Source organism: Microchirus variegatus (genome assembly GCF_963457635.1).
Source record: "Microchirus variegatus genome assembly, chromosome: 5".
Classification (NCBI taxonomy): Eukaryota; Metazoa; Chordata; class Actinopteri; order Pleuronectiformes; family Soleidae; genus Microchirus; species Microchirus variegatus.
This window is the reverse complement of record NC_139806.1, coordinates 29487082-29513305: the sequence shown is the minus strand read 5'-3', so window position 1 is coordinate 29513305 and position 26224 is coordinate 29487082. Positions and strand designations below refer to the sequence as shown.

Here is a 26224-nt window from a genome sequence, read left to right as displayed (position 1 = left end):
TTTCACGTTATGACGTAAAAAGTTTATTGTAAATCTGCAATATTTTATGTTATACTGTAAAAATGTAATTGTAAAACTGCTATATTTCACATTATAGTGTAAAATGTTTATTGTAAATCTGACATTTCACGTTATGACGTAAAAAGTTTATTGTAAAACTGCGATATTTCACGTTATATCGTAAAATTTTTATTATATAAATAGGATATTTCATGTTACAACGTAAAATGTTAATTGTAAAACTGCAATATTTCACCTTATAACGTAAAAGGTTTATTGTAAAACTGCGATATTTCACATTATGACGTAAAAAATGTTAATGTAAAGCTGCGATTTTTCAAGCTATAACATAGACATTTTATTGTAAAATTGTTATCCAATCCACTTTATTTATAAAGCACGAGTTTAAACAAACAAACTGTTACCAAAGTGCTGCACAATAGTTAAACAGAGATAAAAATAAAAACAGAAATATAATAGAAAGTTATAACAAAAACTCAAAAACAAGCTACATATTATAATGATAATATAAAAAGCTTACCTCATAATTTTGATCCATTTGACATTATAATAACAATAATATTGACACTTTTCGCGCTATATCGTGAGAAATACACGTTTAAAATAAAATGTCGCACAAACACAGTTGATGTCGTCAACACAAACTTTTTTGAAAGTGAAAGTTTTCAGGGTTTCGTCCTCACGTCCTCACAGCTGCTTTTCCCTCCAGAGTCACAGAGGAATTATTCCATAATTCCACCTGACGTAAATGGAGCTGAGAGTGTCGCTAATAGCTTAAAAAGAATGAATAAAATCATGAATTTCCTTCAAGGGCACATCAAAATATAATTTATTAGCTCGGAGGAAAAACCTATTTCACTGATCGTGGGCCTCTGACGCCTCGTCGGGGATCGTTCCAGGACTCTCAGCGTTTAAAACGCTGTCACAACAGAACAGACGTGCAAATGATAATTCTGCACAGTCTACAGATTCATTAAAGGCAGTCGACGGCCATTAATGACTTCATATTATTATGTACATAAAGTCCTCAAAAAAAAGAAGTGCAGGCACAGTTTCCTCTGCAGAGGAAAACATCCGTCAGGTGGAGTTTTACGGGTTTGTGGTTTCCTCTCCCGACACCGCGCTGACTAATGACTCGTGGGTCGACCGCGGCGTCGCTTAGAGACCGCATTTGTCAACACGATTAAGACATTAGGCAAATGAAGGTGTTTCGGGGGTTCACGCACACACATTCGTCTTCTTTGCCGTGGCCTTAATGCAACATGTGGCCGATCACTTTCTCTGATTCAGGTCTGGAGAAAAAAAAAAACCGACAGACGAGAGCTAGCGTCAGCGATCGAGAATAATTCACATCGCGAAGCGCGATTTTTTTTCTCCATCACTCGACACTTTTGGAAAATGTCTCTTCAGACATTTTTAGTTACAGTTTCTTTAAAAGGACACAGTGATGTTTACCTTTGAACATCAGCGAGCAAAGTCGAATCAAGTCATGATCCAAGTGAACGTTTGTACCAAATCTGAGGGAATTCCTGGAGTTGATCCTGAGATATCATGTTCACAACAAGACATTTGCACAGACACGGTCAAAAGTGTATTGTAAAACTGCGATATTTCATGTTATAACGTAAAAAGTGTATTGTAAAACAGCGATTCTTCACGTTATACGTAAAGAGGGGATTGTAAAACTGCGATATTTCAAGTTATAATGTAAAAAGTTTATGGTAAAACAGCGATTCTTCACGTTATAACGTGAAAGGTTGATTGTAAAACTGCGATACATTATAACGTTAAAAGTGTATTGTAAAACTGCGATATTTCATGTTATTACGTAAAAAGTTTATTGTAAAACTGCGATATTTCATGTTATAAAGTAAAAAGTTTATTGTAAAACTGCGATATTTCATATTATAAAGTAAACAGTTGATTGTAAAACTGTGATATTACATGTTATAACATGGAAATTTTATTGTAAAAATGTTATAACAAAAACTCAAAGACAAGCTACATATTATAATTATAATATAAAAAGCTTACCTCATAATTTTGATCCATTTTACATTATAATGACAACAATATGACACGTTTGAGCCTGAGATGATCCTGAGATATCACATTCACAACAGATTTGCACAGACACGGTGACATTTACCGTCCAAATTGAATTCCTCTCATCTTAAAAATCCATGTGAACGTTGACACCAGATCTGAAAAATGAAAACTTCCAGGTTTTCCCCGAGGACTTAATTGCGTTCAAAGGACATTTACCGTTGCTCTTTGACCACCGAGTGAAGTCCAAGTGAACCAAATTTTTAAACTTTTCTCAACCTTCAGGATGGAACAGACGGTGGATCCACATATAAGTGAGAATCTGACAGCTTTTGTACAAACACACACAAACAGCAGATGCTCTCCTCTGTTTAACACTCTGAATTATTCAAATGTGAGCAGACGTCGTCATGAATTTAAGATGCGAGTCTCACACAAAAGCTGTCAGCGCTGGCGTTTAAGAGCGAGCGAGCGACACGACGCAGCGAGGGATCGACATCGTAACCTGATTCAGTCGACGCGCGCGCGTGTGTGTGTCTGTGTGTGTGTGTGTGTGTGTGTGTGTGTGTGTGTGTGTGTGTGTGTGTGTGTGTGTGTGTGTGTGTGTGTGTGTGTGTGTGTGTGTGTCATCATTTTGACTCTCAGTCGTCCTGACACAGTTTTTATATCAACAGCTAAAAAAGCACTCACACTGAAAATTATGATGTGGAAGAAGGTTATAAATGCCAAGAAACGGGCTGAGACCTCGACCCCCCAACTGAATTCACTCCCAAAACCGAACCCCATAGAGAAAACGAGTGATTTTAACATCACAGCACACAGGAGTTCACAGGAGTTGTCGATCCACTGCTGCCTCTGTCAGTAAATTCAAACGTCTTATTTAGTAAAACTCGGCTTTAAAAATCTTTTGTTCCGATTTATTCCAGTGACTCAAAGTGACCACACGAGGCAGCAGTCAACCAGCAGCTCCTGTGTCCCTGTGAGTTAAAATCACAGATTTTCTCTATGGGCTTTGGTTTGGGAGAGTGAGTGGTGTGTTTTTGTCTGGGTATACAAAACTAAAAACCTCCTCAAAAACTAATTTCAAAACAAACTTAAAAAAACTGTCCGTTTGTCGGGCACGAATGTTGCGTTAACTTCCTCATCAACACCTGCCGTGACTGGGAATGGGTCAACTTAGCTATCCAGGAAAAGGCTAGCTACGACTTTTTTGGGTTTTTTGGTTGTAAAATATTTTAACACAAACTCAAGAACACGTTCACGTCTTTATCTTCACTGTTAGACAGACTTCTCCAACAGGAAACTGACGCTTGTAAACCCGCTAGCTCTCCCACACCAAAGCTCATAGAGAAAACCAGTGATTTTAACATCACAGCACACAGGAGTTCACAGGAGTTGTTGATCCACTGCTGCCTCCATCACTAACTTACAATGTCTGATTTTGTCAATTCAGCTTTTAAAAATCTTCACTAATATTTACCTCAGTGACACAAAGCGACCACAGGAGGCAGCAGCAGACTTGCAGCTCCTGTGTCCTCGTGAGCTTAAATCGTTGATTTTCTCTATGGGGTTTGGTGTTGGAGAGTGAGTGGTTTACAAACTTCAATTTCCTGTGGGAAAAGTCTGTCTTACAGTGAAATACATTAAAGAGACATAGATTTTCGTCAGCAAATCATTTATTAAATGTCTAAAATGTGCTTTTCCTGAAAAAAACCTTTAAAAAATCCTCAATATTTGGCACAAATGTTTACTTCATTTCACCCTGAAAAGAAGGAGAGACTCAATTGTGTAAATTTACAATACAAACTTTTATTTTTGGGGGGAAAAAACTGGAAATACAAAAAAAAAAAAAGACCTTGCAAAACATTTGGTTCCTCTTCAAAATGAAATGATTTTCATTCAACTCTGTAACAGCACAAGTATAAATGTGTTTTTAGGATAAGAACTGAAACCTTTTTGTCGAGGCGGCCGTCAGAATCCATTTTGTCGCGTTACCCGCGAGTCCCGCCAAATTAAAAGTCATTTACGCGAGGCTTTAAGTGCATGTGGCGAGTACATTTCCATAAAGCAGTCGGGAGCCGTCGCGGCGCTCGTAATAACGGAATTAAATTTTTATTAGAAGCAGCGAATTTCGAGTGAAGAAATTGACTCTGACAAGTTGAGATTATGGGGTTTTTTTTGGAGAAGGAGGAAAAGGGAGTAAACGGAGCCAAGGGAGGAACATTAGAGAAGCTCCTCACTCTTCACACGACGACAGCTGAACATGGAGGCACTTTGTGAAGGTTACACACTCCGAGCATGTGTGTGTGTGTGTGTGTGTGTATGAAAAAGTCTTCCATATAAAGGATTAATGAATTTTCCGCTGCTGCATGAAAGTGAAACTAAGTGGGTCATGTTTACAGTATTAAAGTGTGAAAGGAGTGGATAAAAACACCGCCGGTCTTTTCTCGCAGCCTATAGCGTCTTTGTAAATGATCGGCTTGGAGCAACTTAAAAGTGACGATGACCTACTTTTGCCACTTTGCCACACTTTTAAAACCTCGGCGTTTTGGCAAAAAAACAAACAAACAAAATGGCCGACACACACGCTACGCTTTCATCTTAGCGACGTCACGCTCATTTTCGAGGAGGTTAGCCTCCGTAAAAACTCTTGAAATTTGGCACAGAGCTCTGGTCAGTGAAAAAATGTGATATTGGCATAGGGCACGAACCCGTTCGTGGCGCCAGGGCTCTATAGCGCCCCCCAGGAGTCGCGTCTTGGTTAGACAAAAGTCGTCGCATCGGGACAAAGTTTTGCAAGTTTGTCGGGCTTACGACAAAGTTTTTTTTAAAGATTTTTTGAGGGATTTTTTTGACGCAAGAGGAAGTGGTCAAAATTGTGTTAAATTCTAAAATTTCGCACGTAGTTGTTTTCCGATTTTAACCAAACTTGCTAAACTTGTTGCGCTCATGATTTCACATCACGGTCACCTAGAAGTCGGCCACTTGGGGGGGAAAAAAACAAAAAATGGCTCATCTACACATTTCAACAAACTCCTCCTAGCATGTTTGAGCTAGCAGCGTCAAATTTGGTACATATGTTCTAGGCATTTTAACAATCAGAACTTGTCAATGGATTTTCTCTACGTCGAAAGGCATAGCCTCAGCTCTCCGACAAATTTGACATTAAAATGGGCAGAAGATGACTTGCAAAATTTCAGATTTTTTCTATCGTGTCCAAGTCGCACATAGTTGTTCCAATGAACACATTTCTAATGTACTTCCATTAGCTCCGTCCACCCAGAAGTCGGCCATTTAGGGAAAACAACAAAAATGGCTTGTCCACGCATTTAAACAATCTCGTCCTAACACGTTTGAGCTAGCCACATCAAATTTGGTACATATGTTCTAGATAAGTTAATGATTGAAAGTTGAGAAATTATTTTCTCTTCGTCAAAAGGCGTGGCCTCAGCACCCCACGTTAAAATGGCATGAAAAGTACTTTAGTGTTAACGGAATGATGTGAAATTTCTCAAAATGTTGCATGAATAATTATAAATAATAGAATATATATATATATATATATTTATATATATTTATATATATATTTATATATATATATATATATTTATATAAATATAGCACGTTTGGACCCAACATAAATAAATAAATAAGAATCCAGTTTTTCTCACAAAATTCATCCTCGATCTTCGATCTTGGTTTTCTAATATAACGGGTTCAGGTTTATGGTCGTCCTTCGCAGTGCGGTGAAGGACTTTGTGAGATTCACCCGAGGTGTGTGTGTGTGTGTGTGTGTGTGTGTGTGTGTGTGTGTGTGTGTGTGTGTGTGTGTGTGTGTGTGTGTGTGTGTGTGTGTGTGTGTGTGTGTGTGTGTGTGTGTGTGTGTGTGTGTGTGTGTGTGTGTGTGTGTGTGTGTGTGTGTGTGTGTGTGTGTGTGTGTGTGTGTGTGTGTGTGTGAGCAAAGCCCTTTATTTACAGATGCTGGATTTCTTCCCCTGCTGGAGATTTCCCTTGGATAAGCGCCCAGACGATGAGTTTTCTGTAAAAGCCTGTGGGTTTGAGTTTGTGATTAAACCAACACGAGTTTGTGTGAGCTTATTTTTTTTATTTAATTGAAGGAGAAAAACGACGTGCGGTGAAGTTGTTATCGCAGACGGAACGCCGAGTTCGTCCTTCGTCTAAATTCATATTAAAATTGCAGGGGGTGCTGATTGCTTCTTTCTCACCTGTGCTACGCTAAGTGAGCCATTCATACAGAACATCGTCTATCTGCTGCGCTCAAGGATAATGGTTATGTGGCTGTTTTTATGTTTTTATTTTCCTTACAGCTCACATCTACATATGCAATAACGGGAGGATGAATGTGGAATCAAGAATTCCTGATTGTAGCTCCTTGCCATCAGACAGTGAAGTAATATTATTTTCAGGGTTTATTTTAGGATCTAATCTACTCTGACACGTTATAGATCCTAGAAGAAAACAAATCCTCCATTAAAATAGGATTTAAAGCTCATAGAGTATCTGGAAACACTGTGAGAGACAGCACCTCCTACTGGCTGTACAAGAAACGCACTGGTCGACTTCCTGTTGAGTTGAGGCCATGGTTAGCGTTGACTTTTTTGTTCGTCTCGGTAACATCTTGCCACTGAGTTTCAGGAAAATCGGTGAAACTCAACGTATGTCAAAATTACAGGGCACTTCCTGTTTCGTAGCGAATGGTCGAAATTCGCCAAAAATGCCTAAGGGTTGCTGTGGCCACGCCGTTTTAAATCCGCAAAACCTTTCGACTCCATTCAGTGCCAACTGGCGTGTTTTTTTATGTCGGTGTGACAAACACACTTGTTTTCAAACTTACGTAGGCGCCAAAATTCAAAATGGCTGACTTCCTGTTGAGTTGAGGCCATGGTTACGGCCGACTTTTTTGTTCGTCTTGGTCTGTAACATCGTCCCAACATGTTTCAGGAAATTCGGTGGCACTCAACGTATGCGCTGAGTCAATACGGCACTTCCTGTTTCGTGCTATAGACCTTTCCTTTGTGATCATTTATTTTTTTTTTTTAAGTAAGAATTGATGCTTTGCGTCACATAAAATAATTAAAATCACAAAACGAAATCAATAAAAAGATCCATAAATAATGCGTCATATGTCTTTGTTCTGAGGGTAAAAGTATTTAAATGAACAGCTGACTTCCTGTCTCTGTCCTGTTTTCCCGCCTCTGGGATCGTCTACCTCTGCCTGACGTGTTTCACCTGTGTCTAACGAGCTTCACCTGAGTCCAGTGATGTGTGGTGAGTGGATTTAGTCTCTGTTTGTTCCTCACTGTGTTCTCTTCCCTGTTTTTCAAAGTACTTTTTACTTGTTTTTGACTTCATATTCTGCCTCTTCTCATGTTTTTTTTTTTTTTGTCACATTTGTTTAGTTGTGTTTCCATTTTGTTTTGTTAACCTTTAGAACACAGAGCTCTTTGGCATGGGCACTAGCTTAACGCACGTTAACGCATGCTGCGTTTCCATGACGACTGGCCGGAAAAAGACGCACATGACGTCACGTTTGCGCGCCGCGACACTGGTGTCCAGGCACCGTTTACCAGTTAGCTCCGTTAGCTGCATTAGCTCCTTTAGCGCGCCTACAGTGGAACTGGAGCGGTCTGTTTATTAAAGGAAAAGAGCAGCGCTACAAATAATCAGCGTACCTGTGTACTGCGTATGTGAGCCTCTGTTTTTAAAGTTTACTTTAGAGACTCGTTTTAACAATTGGAGTCACGTAAACCTGACGTCAAGCGCGTCTTTTAACGGTCATTTGTCATGGAAACGCATTAACGCACATTAAAGGCGCCATGTGTAAGAATGTGGCCAAAAACAGTTACTGTATTCAAATTCGAAATGCCGAGGTCTTTTAGGTTTTGTTTTCTGACATAACTGGCAACCCGTGGTTGCTCGGCAGCTGAGACTCTAGGTGTCGCCACATAACGCCAAAACATGATTTCAAAACATAAACATGATTTATGGTCTGCAAAATATTTTTTTTAATGCAAATATTTTGTCTGTATTGTTGTTGTTGGTGAGTTCAATCTAAAATCTGTTGTTTCCTCTCCATCAGAATCACAGCTTTTCCTCTCACGCTGCATGTTTTCTTTCTTCGTTCCATCATCCTCCTCCTCCCTCCGGCTGTGAATGTGAACGACCTCCCGCCGTTTTGTCTGACGCTCGGCCGCTGACTTCTACCTGATGTCATATTTTACATAAACACGTTCATGCCTGAGTGAGTAAATCGCTGTGAAAAACAACACTTTTTGACACAAAAGTGAGTCACAAACTCACAGTCCACGCTCGTGTATTCTCCTCGGGTTGTTCCCAGTGCTCGGCAGCCGAGGCTACGCTACGCTGCGCTACGCGGTGCACACACGCGGCGTGTTTTCACATTTTTCACTCAATTTACAACAGATCAGCTTTTTATTGCCGTCGTCAGGTTTGTTTATGTCGCCCTGAAGGAAAACTATCAAACCTGACTGAAGGACTGTTTGTGTGTATACAGCTCTCACAATATATATATTTATATATATAGTATATACTATACTTTATATATATAAAGTCACAATATTCCATTATGTAAAACTTACTTCCATGGAACGATAAAGATATAATAACCTATGGACAACTGGCATAAAAACACTAAAGATGCTATATGTGTCATTTTCTGTTACATACATTTAAAAGTGTGATTTATATCACTTTTTATATATATATATATATATATTACTATACAAATAACATTTAGTGATATATTGTCTATAATCTAGCTACAGGTGGAGCTGATTGTGAGGCCAGTTCTCAAATTATCTAATTTGATGTAAATGGGAAAGTTTGAGGCCTCTGAACAGCTACGAGATGCATTCAAGGGACCCTGTAACCACTGCAAATATATTCCCTCTTTGAATTCAAAACTGTGTTTTTCCCGCAATCTCCAACCCTCTCCTACCTTTAATGGCCGATGGTCCAATTGTTTACTCGCATGTCGCTCGTTTCCTCTGCTTCTTTTTTCGCCGGCTCTGCCGCGATGAACGTCGAAACGTATATATGTACATATACCTATAAGTATATAGAAATAAAATAAAAAATAAGTCTAGTTCTTTGGATTATTTGATGATGAAAGATTAGAATGGAATTGATGAATGAAAGATTTTAATGATCGTACAAGTGTAAAATCTTCTCCCAGCTCTTGCAGATGAACATGTCGTCTGTCTGGACTGGGATTAAATCTCTGCTTTTGTTCTGCAGCTTTAAACGTTGTTGACAGGTCATTTATGAAACAATGAAGAGGTAAAGTCTTCTCCCGCCTGAGCCACTTTTGTCTTCCCTTTGAAAGACTGGCGCGACTTGTCTGTTCACGTCCACGGAACTCAAGGTTGAGGAAATAATTGGCTTGACGTGACGAGCGTGGGCGCGTTTCGAGCGAATATCGCTTTTCAACTCATTCGTGCGAGAGAGGTTTTTGTAACTTTGATCACTTCAGCTCAAATCCACATTCGCCTCCGCCATGTTTTTGACCTCAAAACACAGAGTTTTAGAAAAGACGCAGAATGGAGACAAAAAAAAAGGCTAATTGGATGAAAATAAAACAACTTTAATCTTTCAAATCTATACATGAGCAGAAGTGGGTCAGAGTCGTGGTTTTTAGCACGTGTGCTAACCAGGCTAAAAGAAGTCTTAGTTGTCGCTTGGAGATAAAGAATGAAATCCTCTCTCTGGTCTCTGGGGAGACGCTCACTGGCAGCATGACTAATATCCCCGCCGCTGCTCTCGCCTTCTGATTGGCTCAGTCGAGGTGTGACAGTCGCGCTCCGCTCCGCGACCTCTCGGCTGAATAATTACGGCTAACCTGCTTCTCCGTGGGGGCTTTTTGCCGCTGCTATAAACGGCGCCGGCCGCCGTCACGCGCTAATGGAAAACCACGGCAGTTGTCGGGGGTCACAGGAGACCTCGGGGTGGACGGATTCAGGTCAAATCCTTTAACATGACGCCAAAAAGAGCGGGTCAGCGTTGTGCGACTGTAAGTGGTTTGACACGGCGACAGTGATTTAGAAATCAGGCGGAATCAGACGGTGAATTACAGACGTCATGCTGTCATTTTACTTCCCTAAAGACCTCGGGATATCAGGACGTTGCATGCTTTGTTCTTTTACTCTACATTTACTAAATCAATTGTCATTTTTCACTCAAATACATTTGCCCCAACTATCTTTTGTTACTTTTATTTAAATAAATATAAAATGGGTGTATCTTTAATACCCATAACTCACTACTTTGACTTTTTACTCAAGTAATATTGTCAAAAGGGTGACTTCAACGTCTCACAAGAAACCTTCCCAATATGGATTTGAAAGAGATTTTAAATATATATATATATATATATATATATATATATATGTGTATATATATATATATATATATATATATATATATATATATATATATATATATATATATATATATATATATGTATCTGAATAGGCAAAAAGAATCAGATTTCCATTTCTAGTCGCCCAAAAAACAACACGTGCTATGATATGGAACGATAAAGATTAAATAAAAACCCATGGACAACTGTCATAAAACCACTAAAGATGCTCATATATGTACATGCATCATTTTTCATTAAATACTATAAATAATAAATACATAATAAATAATAATAATTATAAATTAAAAGTGTGATTTATTCAAATATGGGTATTATTATTATTATTATTATTATTATACAAATCCCATTTAGTGTGATATCTTGTCTATAATCGAGCTACAGGTGGAGGAGGCCAGCTCTCAAATAATAAATGAAAAATTAAATTATATTATTATTAAAATTATTATTATTATTATTAATAATTATATATATAAACATATATATATATATATATATACATATATATTATTCATATATATTTGAGGCCTCTGTCTTAGAGGAACAGCTACGAGATGCATTCGAGGAACCCCGTAACTCATCTCGAGACGTATTCACTCCTCACACTCGGTCGTCATCAGCATACTGTGAAATCCTGTCTGTTAAAACACAGTTCACGCACACATCTCTCTGGAATATAACGATATAATCCCTCGCTCTGGGTGTTATCATACACGCGGGTCGCTTTCATTACTGCGTGTGAAAAAGACCAAGGTTAGAGCAATTTGTGCGGCAGCGTTCCCACTGTTTGTTTGTTTGACCTTGGTGTCTGCAGCAATAAGATCCCCCCCCCCCCACACACACACACACACTCCTCATACCTGGGTATTGGAATTGACTCTCACTTTGATGATGACTTGCTCTGTCAATAAAGAAGTGAAAGAGGTAAATGAACTCGGAAGCAGCAGAAGCGGAGGCGAGGTTCGCTCGATGTGCAGGTTTTTCGGTCTCCAGACCGAACAGAGATGATGAGTTTCTGTGACCCTCGGTTTTTATCACTTTTCCAATAAAATGTGCTTGCGCTTAAATATTAGGCCGGTGGAGTGGAAGACTTTGAGTGGTCAAATACACGACCTCTGAGATCAGATTTCAATCTGTGCGATAGAACTTAAAACTGCAATTAGGAACATTGGCCTGTGGAGGGCGCCATTCTATTTCTCAGTATTATGTGGAAACTGATTTGCTGCTTTGATGACCTTTTGTGATTTTTTTTGCTAATATTAGTGCTGGGTACGTTAACGGCGTCAACGCTAACGCTTGGCAAGTAAAATGATGCTCTGAAGTAGTGCAAAAAATGTAACAGACGCACACATACGCAGTACACAGGTACGCTGGTTATTTGTTGCGCTGCTCTTTTTGTTTAATAATAAACAGACCGTTCCGCTAACGGCGCTAAAGGAGCTAACGCAGCTAACAGAGCTAACGGGTAAATGGAGCCTGGACTGCGGTATTTTAGAGACTCATTTTAACAATTGGGAGTCACGTAAACATGACGTCACGCATGTCTTTTTCTGTTCATCCGTCATGGAAATGTGTTATGACCCTAAAGGAGCTAGCGCAGCAAACGTTGCGACTAAAGGCCACATTATACTTCTCCGACTGCGTAATGGTGACGGACACGCGCTGCAATTTCCCGCCCGATCAGTAGGGGTCGCTGCGCAAGGTTGTTCTGCTTCAGGCTACAGTGAGCAATGGCGTCCGAGAGAGAAAGACTGTTGTTGTTGAAACAGTGGCCGTTTCTCACTTTTCTGTGTGACGGAACGCAGTTTTAAGATAATTTGAGGTGAGAAATTGGCCATTTAGAGTCTAAACATGTGCTGTGTGTGTTAAGATATGACGTATTTATAGTTTGGCAGCAGCGTTATCGGCAGGGATCAGCTCCGCGTCTGCGGACGCTTGGTGCGCACTGTGAGCCGGCACAGAGCAGCTTCGCTCGGCCTGTCCTGAGGACCAATCGTAGCTCTTGCCGTCTCCATTGTCCCTTGACGGAGTGACGGACACTTAAAAAATATTTTGTGCAGTCGGAGACGACGCAGAGGCTCTTCAACAGGCTCTACGCCGACGAAGAGGACTCTGCGTAACCTACGGAGAGCACTTTACGCAGAAGTATAAATTGGGCTTAACTGGGTGCCTGGACTCTGTGGTACTTTAGAGACGGTTTAAGAATCTGGAGTCATGTAAACATGACGTCACACGCGTCTTTTTCCAGTCAGCCGTCATGGAAATGCGCCGTTAGCGCCGGAGTGACCTTCCATTGTAAGATTTGTGTGCTTGTGCTTTTTTCGCCTTATTCCTCTACGGAGCGCCCCCTACAGTTTAGGAGTAAACGTTTTTACGACACCGCCATAAAAGCCTAAATTCATGTTAACACTGCCTTTGATCTTTGAGCCAATCCCTGGCCAGGGGGGGCGTGGCTGTTAAAAGCAATACATAAACGTTGCGAGACCTCCTGATTCTGAAGAACTCCAGGTCTAGCAAGGCTGGTTTTCCCGCTGACAGACAGTAGGGGGCAGTGGAGACAGCTGGAACAATGACTCTGAGGCTGCATCCTGTAGTTCCGTATGTTCCTAAATTAAATATTAGTGCCACCAACAATCAGACAAAAAGCCCACATCATTGCTTCCAACCATCGTTTACTTTGGTCTTGTTGTTAAATAAATACTTCCCCCAGAGGGCAGCAAAGAGTCGACACAGCAGGGATCTGTCGTTAGCTTTTGTTAGCCAGCTAATGTTACCTGATAAATGTCAGAAAGCGCAAAATATATTTCAAAAACTTTGAGATTAAAAATGGATATAATTTCTTGTTTTATTAGGACGTAGAAAAAATATTTGCACTTGAACACAAAAAACGATTGTGTTCCACACGTTGTGCGGGAATTAAATCCGTTTCCTCCAAAGCGTCTCGTTTCTCAAGAAAAAAAGGTTCATGTGCAGATTCTGTCAAATCCCAGTGTTGGAACTTTTTAAGGCAACAATAGAAGAAGAAGAAGAAGAAAAAAACATGAGGCGAAGTTGAAAACATCCGTTAAATCCACCCACGAGTCCGAGTCTGGCAGAAATAATCCAGCAATAAAAGACAGGAGTGTCTTTGCTGAAGTTTGTGTCTCAACCGTCAGGTTTCACTGTGGTTCCTCCGGCCTGCACACACACACACACAGATCTCAATATTTATCAGTCCTAATGTTCATAATCCCAACAATTCTTAATCCTAACATTCTCAATCCCAATAATTTCTTGATCCCATCATTAACAATCCCAATAATTCCTTAATCCTAACATTCACAATCTCACAGATTCTCAATCCTATCATTCTCAATCCAAACAAATCCCAATCCTAACATTGATAATGCCAAATATTTTCAGTCCTAACATTCATAATCACAACGTTTCTCAATCCTCACATTCACAATCCTCACAAATCTCAATCCTAACATTCACAATTCCAACGAGACTCAATACTAAAATTCATAATCCCAACAATTCTCAATCCTAACATTCATAATCCCAATTATTCTCAATCTTAATATTCACAATCCCAACAATACTTAATCCTAATAATGTTCATAATCCCACTATTCTTAATCCTAATGTTCACAATCCCCCAAATCTTAATCCTAACATTCACAGTCCCACCATTCATAATCCCAATGATTCTCAATCCTAATATTCATAATCCCAATGATTCTCAATCCTAACATTCCCACAGTAGTGACTCCCTCTTACCTTGTTCCCCTTCACACGCTTGTGCTGTATGATTGGATTCAGTCAGGATGAGTTTGGTCAGACCAGCGCTCTGAGCTCTTAGTCTGTCACAGATTAACTGCTTCAGCGCGGTCAACGTTTCCAAAGCAGCAGCTTCTTTGTTTTCTAGCCTCTAATCTCATCTGGAGAGAAAAAAAACAACAACAGTTAGACGTTGTGCAGAAGCTCAGACGATAAAAGGCTTTTTTATTTAATTTTTTTTTACCAGGTCAAAGGAGATCATCGTTCCTCGATGGGTTTTCCTTCGGAAGATGCCTCGTTCTCGCAGCACGGCGCCCTCAGCTGGTGTCCCGGTTGAAGTTCTCCAGCACGGTGGCGTTGGTTCTCTCGAACAGCCACTGCTGGCTCACGGAGGACGGGTCGCACGCGTTCATGAAGACTCGGCGCTCGCTCGGGCTGCTGTCGATGCAGCTGTTACTGACTGGGTGGTACAGACTGTTGTCCTGCAGGAGAGACGGCGACCGGCGGTTAAAACAGGAAGCCAGAATGCGGGATTGAAAAACAGCGACGCGACCTCTCGTACCTTCCTGTAGTGCCACAGCTGGTTGCCCTTCATGCCGTGACAGTCGTACAGAGTCACGAGGCTGTTGTGGGAGACGGCGTCGAAGCAGACCTTCCTCGTGTGCATGGGGTCGCCAACGCGGATGTCCTCCCTCCAGCCGAGCGTTAACACCTGAAAAACCACGGTAAAAATCCCAGCGTTAGCGTAGCGGAGCCAGTTTATCCGGAATTTCCAAGTTCCTGGTCAGGGGTTTCAACAGGAATGCCACCATCAGATCAGATTTCCAACTCGGAAAATCCGTCATTAGCAACTTCTGTCTTATTTTGTTTCACATCGAGTCAGCCGGTTCACACGGTTAGCAAGAAAAAACTCCCTTTTAACAGAATGTGCAGCATCTGCCTAGACAGGTTGTGGTGAAAGGACGAGAAGGAAATGAGGTTGAAACAGAAGAAATGTGTCGGGCTTTTGTTATTGTCCAGTAACGAGAACAATGGCGAGACCTGAGATGAGATGACTTTGACTCAACAACAACATAAGAAGATGAAAAAACCTGTTGCATGTTAAAAAAACAAAAAAAAACAGATGCTTTTACTTTGAAATTCTGTCAATATTGTATTGTTATTTGGGGGGGAGGAAGACAATATTACAAAGTGTAATTTTTTTTTTTAAAAGGTCAAATAACTCCACGTTATATGAAGTTTAAATGAATTGCTGTAGATTTGTGGAGAATATTAAAGTTAATGGCAGAGATTTTCCCACAGAAAATGGGAAAAATCTAATTTGACCCTTTTTGTTTGGCGGTTTTTAATATTTTGTACATTTAAACCTTTATTCTAAGCTAATAATATTCAATTCAATATTTAAATTGCTTTAAAAATGTTCAATTTGACCCTTATAGCTAAATACATACATTATATTACATAAAGCTATCTCCTCCCAGTCATTAAACATAAACATAAACATTACTTAGTGTTTTTATTAAAGTACACCGTCGGTCACAAAGGCAAAAGATGAAAAGTGAGCTCATTAAACAAATCCATCGTCTTCAGGTCATAACATAAACGGTGTTTTTCGACGACAACAACAACAACAACAGGGATATTTATTGTGATATTTCAAAGCGGTGGTGACTGTGATTCCTTGGTGCCAGTGGATAAGGAGCGAGTGGACAAACTGGAACACTTTGGCTCGCGACGATCGGTCCATTAAAATAATTGGTGCGCGGCCCCGGGAACGCGTGAACATCAATCCTCTGAGAGGACGATGGCGTTGTTGTGGTCGAGTGCAGTGCAGCGTTTGCAGCTCAGCACTCGCAGAAAGTCTGTTTTAATGTGCGTTTTTAATTTCCTAGCAAGGAAATCTAGCTTTTCTTTAAAAGTTCGGTCAAATGTCTGGAAAAAAGCTGTGTTTTCACAGACGACTGTGGGCAGCGGGGATTTAACTGTATGCTGATGACGACCGAGTGAGTAGTGAATCCATCTCGCGATGAGAGTTGCAGGGTTCCTTGAATGCATCTCGTAGCTGTTCCTCTAAGATAGAGGCCTCAAACTTGCCCATTCATATCAAATTATAATTTGTATATAATATTATATATATATATATATATATTATAAAAATTGTATATAACATGTATATATAGTTAATTAATACACTACCGGTCAAAAGTTTTGGTTCACTTAGAAGCGTCCTTATTTTTGAAGGAAAGGCACCTTTTTTTCAATGAATACAACATTAAATGAATCATAAACACACTCTTTACATTGTTAATGTGGTAAACGACGTCTGGTTTTTAATGGAATATGTACATAGATGTAAAGAGGCCCATTTCCAGTGTGTCCAGTAATGGTACAATGTTTGCTAATCGCGTTTTGCTAAAACAGTTTTACTGGTTCTTTGACGAAAGGGCAAAATTACTTTGAATAAAAATCATTATTTCCAATCTTGTCAATGTCTGCAGCTGTTGATGAATAAAAGTGTGACTTTTAATGGAAAACACAAAAAACTAGTATAGGTGAGCCCAAACTTTTGACCGGTAGTGTATGAGCATCTTTTGTCTTTGTCTATTACAGTTGTTATACATGGGTTATTATTTCATCTTCATCGTTCCATATCATAGCATGTGTTGTTTTTGGGCGACTACAAATGAAAATTGATGAAAAATGATTTGTTTTGCTTATCCAGATTTTATTCAGACTTTAAAGGAAACCTCGCAAAACCTTTAAGGAAACCGATCATTTCATATTGTGCAAACTGTGGGAAACATGACATTCATAATTACTATTTAAGTGATGCAGTTCTCAGGTATTTGAAGAGAAGATTATTTTGGACAGTTTTCTGCAGGGTATTCAGAACATTCTACTTTTTCCAAAGAGCCCTAAAAACTCCACTACGTTGTATCTGTGGTTTCCTGTCGTCTCACCTGTCCGTGACTCCAGCCCACCTCGCCTCGTCCTTTCACGCAGTTTTCCAGGCGGATCGGGCTCCCGGACACAAAGTGTTTGATCTCCATGCACATGTCGCTGCCCACGTTGCGTATCTGAACACACACACACACACACACACACACACAGATGTTGACATCTTTAGCATTAAGTTGCCCGGAGTCAAAACATCCTTCTGTCTTATTGCCGACACATTTCATCACTCTGTCTTTTGTTACCACTGGGAATTCTGTTATCGCCGTCACCAGCTTGACGCGCTCGCGTCTCTGCTGTCAATCTGGGAACATTGACTCGCAGCATTTTTTAACCACAGAAATCATGCGGTGAATTAAATACAGGATGTTCAATAATGTGCTAAAATGTCACTGCTGCTTGTTTTTAAGGACACACGCAAACAGAAAATGTCTCTAAACGCTGTCATATATATTCCAGGGCTGCATGTGGCGCTGTGACGCTGCCACAACAACCCGGAGATCAAATTCAAGGAAATGTCAAGGACTTTCCAGGACAGATTCCCCTTAAATTCAAGGACCGAACGTGCTGACACAGCTCAAGATGGGAGGGGGCAACTGGTAAGAGTTTGTCTTTGTACGTGACGTCGTCCACTTTGATTGATTTTTGCAGAGATCTTGGAATTTTCATTATGTTTCATTCCGCGTGACTTTACTTGCTCGTTGTTCTGCACGGAATCGCACGTCAGCGGTGACGACAGATACAGACGGCTTTTCAAAAATGTCCTCACGTTCTGAGAATGTCCTCACTTATTGAAAATGCCCTCACTTTTCTGTAAAATTCCTCTTTCTGAAAAAGTCCTCACTTATAGAAAATGTCCGCTTTTTGAAAATGTCCTCAGTTTCTGAATGTCCTCGCTTTTTGAGTCCTCTCTTTCTGAAAGTGTCCTCATTTTCTGAAAATGTCCTCACTTTTCTGTAAAATGTCCTCATCTTTTGAAAATGTCCTCTCTCTCTGAAAACGTCCTCACGTATTGAAAATGTGCTCACTTTCTGAAAATAACCTCACTTTTTGAAAATGTCCTACTTTCTCAAAATGTCCTCTCTTATTGAAAATGTCCTCTTATTGAAAATGTCCTCTTATTGAAAATGTCAGTTTTTCAAAAATGTCCTCACTCTTATGTAAAATTTATCTTTCTGAAAATGTCCCCACTTTCTGAAAATGTCCTCACTATGAAAATGTCCTCACTTTATAAAAATGTCCTCACTTCATGACAATGTCCTCACTTTCTAAAAATGTCCTCACTTTTTGAATATGTCCTACTTTTTGAATATGTCCTACTTTTTGAAAATGTCCTCACTTTTCTATAAAATGTCCTCACTTTCTGAAAATGTCCTTCATTGGCGTTTAATAAGTGTAAGAAAAACAACATTTCGACTGAAAGAACTGAAGCTTTAGAGGAAATGAAGGTTTTTTAATTTTCCTGTTTTTCTTCTCCAGCCTTGTTCGACCCTAACCTTTGACCCCGCTGTGGTGAGCGAGAGCAGTGAGGGAAAAATGTGGTAAACAAACATAAAAACTCCACTTTATAGTCATTTATTTCTCCTCCTGCTTCTCTTTTTAAATAAGCCAATAATAAAATCAACGACCTCCGTTAGCGATGAACAAATCAAAAGACGTCCTCATCCAGTGCTTTCATCGCTCTGTTTCCAGTTTTTATGATTGATTTATTCATGTTTTCAGTTTCTTTTGAGAAGTAAAAGTGTAAAGACCGTACCTCCCCCCATGCGCCAGCAGGGGGCTCTACCGGCGGATAGTGCTTGGGCAGGTCCCAGGCCACCTCGCTCATGAACCACTTGAAGTTCTTGCAGTTGAGCCGGTTCCTCAGCTCCTTCTGGGCCGTCATGTCTCCCGCCGACAGGTGGCGGTACTCGGGTCGACGCTGGTACACGAACTCGGCGAACTCGTCCATCCAGACCTCGGCCACACGCTTCAGGTTCTGGAATTAAATCGTAAAAGAAGCAGAAAGATGGATTTCATCGGTAAAGACGTGCGTCATAAAGACGTAGACGTAGCTACAAACTTCTGTCCTCATTTAGAGCAAAAACGTCCTCAAAATTCAAACTCGCGCTCGAGCGCTAACTGGAGACGTGTTTGTAGCATCAGTCATGTGACCTTATTCAAAATGTCCTCACTTGTTGAAAAAGTCCTCACTTTCTAAAAATGTCCTCACTTTTTGAAAATGTCCTCACTTTTTGAGTTCTCGCTCTCTGAAAAAGTCCTCACTTTTTGAAAATGTCCCTACTTTTTGAAAATGTCCTCACTGTCCTCACTCTCTTAAAATGTCCTCCCTTTTTGAAAATGTCCTCCCTTTTTGAAAATGTCCTCACTTTTTGAAAATGTCCTCACTTTTTGAGTTCTACTTTTAGAAAATGTCCCTACTTTTTGAAAATGTCCTCACTGTCCTCACTTTCTAAAAATGTCCTCACTTTATGATAATGTCCTCACTTTTTGAGTTCTACTTTTTGAAAATGTCCCTACTTTTTGAAAATGTCCTCACTGTCCTCACTTTCTAAAAATGTCCTCACTTCATGAGTTCTACTTTTTGAAAATTTCCTCACTGTCCTCACTTTCTAAAAATGTCCCTACTTTTTGAAAATGTCCCTACTTTCTGAGTTCTACTTTTTGAAAATGGCCTCAGTTTTTGGAAATGTCCTCGCTTGAAAGGTCGCGGCCTCAGACTGATCCTGTGAAGCTAACGCGGCGCAGCGTCTCACCTTTGCCAGGCTGATTCCACCGGGGACTTTGTAGGGGACGTACTTCCTGTAGATGTGTCCAACCCTGGAGCAGGGGATGTCCTCCATCCGTCCTCCACACATCCACACCTTCAGAGACAAAGAAAGGCGCAGAGAGACAGAGAAATCACCACCTTGTAAAACGCCATTTGATTGGACGTCTGTCCTTGTCCCAGTAAACAGGTAGGGAATCGTTCACATGTATTTTTAAGGGTTTTAGTCAAACTAACATGTTCACATGTATTTTTAAGTGTTTTAGTCAAACTAACATGTTCACATGTATTTTTAACATCATAATTATCATGTAAATACAATGACTGATCACAGGTTTCCATTTTTTACACCTACAGATGGAAAGGTGAAGGAAAAGTGACGACGAGGATCCTCGAAAAGAGCGAAGCTTGAAGTGCAGCCGCTCTGACAGGATTATAAATTCTGGTGAGACGGAGGAGGCGATGAAAGACGAGGAGGAGTGAAGTCAGATTATGATATGATGGTGACCTGAGCAGCAAGGTCAGATATAAAATACTGGATTAAATCACAGGTGCGGCGTCTTATGACGGTGTTGAAATTTGAGAATTCTCTCCTGGTTTGAATTCCCTCCAGATGAGACGCAGTTGCTCTGTTTGTCTTTGTTTGTGTTTAAAATCCAGCTTTTGATTTTGCCTTTTGTCTTGAAGACAAAGCCCCTGAAAGTCTTCTGTGTCTCCGTTATCCTCTTCCCCGTCTCTCCTTCTTTTCTTTCCCAGGGTTTATTCTTCGCCGTCGCCAGCCGAGCGGAAGAATCATGGCCATTGTTTCCGCCGCAGATGAAGGATTAAAATGAGGAATGAGAGGCGTGCGGCGTGCGGCGGACGTCTGTGTTGTGTGAGATAGACGAGCGAGGGAACATCTCTGCGATGGAAGGTTTGTTTAAAACGTTTAAAAAAAAAAAAAACTCATCACGTCTCCTTTTTTTAAGGGCGGAACAATTCATCCTTATCTGAATGAAACGGCAAATTTAAAAGACGGCACAAAAACTGCTCTGTGTTCTATTTAAAACGCAGTAGAATTCATGCTCTTATGACGTCATAAATCCACATCTTTACTCTGCAGTTTGTATTGGAGAAACCTCACAAACTCTCACATCGCGAAAACTCTCGCTATTCTTACGATTTATAGCAACAGTAGCTGTTGTACCCTTTATTTTATTTTGAAATTCCCCAGTCTGGGATCAATAAAGTCCATTGATCCATTCATGGTAAGTGGTGATAAATTGAACTGTTTCCGTGTTTCCTTTCATGTGCAGCTAAATCTCCCGTGGCATCATTCTTATTATTCATCGCCTTCAAAAACTTCATGCATATCTTATGAGTTACATTTGTCCGTTCAAATTGTTGTCATTAAAGTTTAAATCATGCACGTGCAGAGGATTGTGGGTAATCCTGTAAGCCGCGCTGGGTCTGAACGCCTATTCTGATTCCAGGGAACTTTGAGGAAGAGTTCTCTCAAAAGTTGCATCAGAAGGAGCTGGAACGTCAGGTCACGTGACCTCATGGCCCCCCCGTGTCGGCCATCTTGGTTGCCTGAGTCTCTTTGTCGCTCTCACGTTTTTACAGTTTCCTTCGCCAGCGAACGCAGCTCAGATGATCTGAGGCTGAGCTCAGAGTGAGGAACTCTCTCTCGCTCCGACCCATGAATAAAACATCTCTGCTGCCAGAGACAAAACCGGAATTGACTCAGAGTACAAGAGGAACTCGGGCTGACGATAAATAAAACATCAGCAGCAGCACATGCAGCTCAGGCCGTGTGTGTGTGTGTGTTTGCTTCCTCTGCATGAATAATAATGATGGACCAAAGGAAGCAGCAGCAGAAGCAGCAGCAGAAGAAGAAGAATGAACAACCGCAGCAGAAGAAGAAGAAACAGCAGAAGTAGCAGCAGAAACAGCAGCAGCAGTAGAAACATTGTCAGAAAGTCTTTTGCATCGTTATCAATTAAGTCAGTTCTCGCTCTGCCAGGAAAGCACTGTTTGATGGCGTTGTCATGGAAACAAGCAGCAGAGGCTTCAGCAGCAGCGGAAGCATGATTTCTTCAATCAATCAAGACTCTAGAAACCCAGTCTTCAACATTAGCCTTTAGCAGAGCATTTGAGACACCATGAAGCACTTTGTTGGCTAGCATCAGGGATTTGGAGGTGATGTGTTGCCCTTTAAGGCTGATTAAAGACTTAGGGTTAGCACACCGACACAGATTGGGAGGCCTGTTAGCAGGGGTTAGCAGGGCGCTAGCAGATTGTTAGCAGAGTGTTAGCAGAGTGTTAGAAGAGCATCAAAGGGCGTTAGCAGAGTGTTAGCAGGGGGTTAGCAGTGCGCTACAGTATTCGAGGCAGGAGATGACCGAAGCCTGTTTTTTGGGAGCCCCTGAAATGCTGTTTACCATCGCAAAGCTCTTCTGCGGCAGTGTTACAGCGCCATACACAGGCCTGGTGTGTGTACTACAGTGTGTAGAGTCACAGTTGCTCTGCGGGCTCTGACGTTATCACAGTGTGTGAGAGCTGCCGACGCAGACTCTTCCCACACCGGTGTCGCTAAAAGCTAACAGGACGCAGCTCCAGATTAACGGGCAGCAGCTAATGTGAAGCGATTGTGTTTCACGTGCGCTGCTGCAGCAGTTCGGTTGTAAGGATTAGCGCGAGAGCATGCTAATCTTCTCACCTCAGGAGACAACGGGGGTGGGGGGGGGTGTGCGCTCTATCAGCTCATGGGGATCTTAATAAAAAGGGAAATTGAATATCTGAGGGGCCTGAAGTCGACTTGAGAGGCACAGCTGGGCATGCGCTGGTGGCAAGGTTTAATAGCGTGATCATCTCGGGCAGAAATAATAACCTCGCTGTGGGATTTGATGAAAAAGCTTCAAAAACAGCATTAAACTAAGACGTGAGTGTTATCTTCAGGAGAAAAAAGTATTTTATGTCGTTAATATGACCCTGGCTAATGGTCATTTTGGCTAATTAATGGCGACATTTGCATGAAATGCTAATGTTTGATGTTTTACCTTAAAGGAGATCTCGTACTGCTCTCCTCCCCAGATCTCCAGACCCGTGTCGTAGCCGCCGAGCTCCCAGAACCACTTCCTGTCCACGGCGAACAGTCCGCCGGCCATCACTGGAGACCTGCAGGACACACACAGAACCAGCTGCTAATGCTAATGCTAATGCTGCTGCAACACCTGAGGCGCGAGGAAAAGTGGGGCAGCAGGTGCAGACACACACACACACACACAAATCAGTGCTATAGATCTGAGATATACTGGGGAAACTTCATCAGCCGGATTTGACCCTCGACCCCCGGCTCTCTTCGCCGTGCTATCGCGTTAACCCAGTTAATGCGATGCTAATCCTCACAGTCCATCAACCACAGGAACAACATGGATCTTCTTCTACTTCTTGAGCCTCGGGGAAAAAAAAAACCCACAGAGAGCGAACGATTCCACTGTGAGAAACGAACAAAACTCCTACGTCAAAGAGAGCACAACGATCCCCCCCCACCCTTACTGCCCTGAAGATGTACAACACCATCACAGCACACACACACACGTGCAGCGGGGTTCAGTTGTCATGGTAACCGGCGTTTCATCAGGAAGCAGTCGGCGGTCAGCTGGGTTCTCTGCCCTCGCCAAAGTCGTTCGCGGGGAGGTTCAATTACGGCGAGCCACAGAAGCGCGGCGGGGGCCATAAATATGAGCCACAGTTATATTTTATATATTTTTTTATATATTTATTTTTATATTTTTATATTTTATGTGTGTATATATATATATATATATATATACGTGTGTGTGTGTGTGTATATATGTATATATATATATATATATATATATATATATATATATATATATATATATACGTGTGTGTGTGTATATATATATATATACATGTGTGTGTTTATATAGAGATATATATGTCTATATATGTAGCTATATGTGTGTATATACACATGTGTATATATGTCGACATATGTGTGTATATATATGTCTATATATGTAGCTATATGTGTGTATATATAGATATATATATATATATACTATATATGTCTATATATATCAGCATATATATGTGTATGTATATAGAGAGAGATATATGTCTATATATGTAGCTATATGTGTGTATCTATAGAGAGATATATACGTATGTAGCTATATGTGTGTGTATATACATATACTGTATGTATGTATATATATGTCTGTATATATCAACATATATATGTGTGTATATAGAGAGAGATATATATGTCTATATATGTAGGTATATGTGTGTGTATATATAGAGAAATATATAAGTGTATATGTATATGTGTATATACACATATCTATATATGTGTATATATGTCTATATATATTGACTATATGTCGATATACACTCGTATAGCTACATATATATACATATATCAATATATATATATATATATATATATATATATATACACTTTATTTTGTGTTCCTCCTGTGTAACCTTGACTTCCCACATACAAAAAACCTCTGCGACTCAAAATGCACACTTTATAGTGTGACAGTGATGCCACGACGCCCCCTGATGGCCAAAGTCAGTATGACAAAAACACAAAAAATGTAGGGAAAAAGCAAAGGAGAGTCAGTATTTTCTTCAGCCAGTGGGTTTAGATTTACCGCGGTTGTCGTCGTGATGCAGCGAGCACAGAGGAACATAAAGCCGTGACCTGACTGATGGACATAAAATAAATAGAAAGTCTTTGTTTAATGGCTCCTCTCTGCTCGCACTCCTGTACCTGTGAGTTACTTCGCTGCATGCGGCCTCACCGGGGGAGAGCGTTCACTGAGCACAACATCAATTACGGTCTCACCTCATTTACTCCTAACAGCTAATTATACAACCAGGCACAAGTCGACTTTCTCTCTCTCTCTCTCTAAGAAGAAGAGCAGCAGTTTCATCACAGATCTTCTTAAGATTTGCTGCTTTTTCTCGCTGGAAACTGAACTCCTGCTGCCCCGTGTGGTCGTTTTGTGTCACTGAGGTAAATCTGAACAAAGGTTTTCAAACCCAGAGGCGTCGACAGGATTGAGATCCTTTTTGATAAACCGGCTGCAAAATCCGCGTTGTACGCCGCCTGTAACGAGAGCTTTACAGCTCAAGACATCACTTGACGTCTGTCGGGCGCGTTTCTGCTTTAAATGCGTCTGTGTGTTTGTTTGTTTGTTTGTTTGTTTTCAGACAGACGCTTTTAACAGCTCAAGTGCGAGGCTTCAAGGAGACGACGACGACGACGGGCGAATTACGGCTGCGACGGAAAACACAGATACTGTCATTTTTAAAGTGTCGTTTTGCTTTCACGCGGAAGACAATAACAGCTGATGATAAGTGACGATAAGTCGCTCGGCTGTCACTCAGCCTCCACAACGTCGGCGTTGTACTCACTCAAAGGGTTCGCTGGGGTCGTCCCACTGCAGCTCCGGGGGGATGGGGATGCGTTTGTAGTACATCTCCCAGTCGAACGCTCCGCGCATGGCGTCGCCCGCCTGCGTGTCGTAGCCGAAGTTGTCGTGGTCGATGACGTCGATCATCGGGCACACGATCGTCTTCCTGTTCTGGGCGATTCGGTCTGAGACAGAGAGAGATCCGAGTCAGTTATTTTGGTAAGAATCGACCCACTGATTGCCCGTTATAACTCTGTCAAAACGCATCCGATTTGACCGATATTTGGTGGTGCGTGTGCGGGATTAAGGACTCTGCCATCAAGCCCAATTTCATGTGATTCTGATCCAAATTACGGATTTGGCGTCCAATTTAAATGTAACAAAACATATACAAACCATCGATTATAAAGGGGAAAACTGTTCAACTGCATCCCATATCGCTGTCAAATCTCATTGGATTTTAACAGAATTTGGTACATGTATGCAGGATCAGGTACTCTACTATCAGACTAAGTTTCATCCGGATCAGATCCAGTTTATGAATTTGGCGTCCACTTTAAATGTAAAATAAAACACATACAAACCGTCAATTTTAATGGGCAAAACTGTTCAACTGCATCTCATATCTCTGTCAAACCTCATTGGATTTGAACAGAATGTGGTACATGTGTGCAGGGTCAGGTAATCTACTATGAGACTAAATTTCATCCGGAACGGATCCAGATTACGAATTTGGCATTCAATTTAATTGTAACACATGAAAAACATCTATTATAATGGGTCAAACTGTTCAACTGCATCTCATCTCTGTCAAACCTA

At 40.9% G+C, this 26224-nt stretch overlaps 1 protein-coding gene across 1 annotated transcript in view; it reads right to left on the bottom strand.

Moving 5' to 3' along the window:
• Positions 1 to 14565: 14565 nt before the first annotated feature.
• LOC310927384 (polypeptide N-acetylgalactosaminyltransferase 10-like) overlaps positions 14566 to 26224 on the bottom strand; it is a gene marked incomplete at both ends in the record, with an annotated part of 41646 nt that continues 29987 nt past the window's right edge. The window contains 7 exons of the mRNA XM_083889679.1: positions 14566 to 14730; positions 14811 to 14960; positions 17209 to 17325; positions 18960 to 19181; positions 19960 to 20067; positions 23012 to 23129; positions 25407 to 25590. Of these exons, the coding sequence (XP_083745805.1) occupies positions 14566 to 14730; positions 14811 to 14960; positions 17209 to 17325; positions 18960 to 19181; positions 19960 to 20067; positions 23012 to 23129; positions 25407 to 25590 (1064 nt within the window). The remainder of the gene's footprint in view (positions 14731 to 14810; positions 14961 to 17208; positions 17326 to 18959; positions 19182 to 19959; positions 20068 to 23011; positions 23130 to 25406; positions 25591 to 26224) is intronic.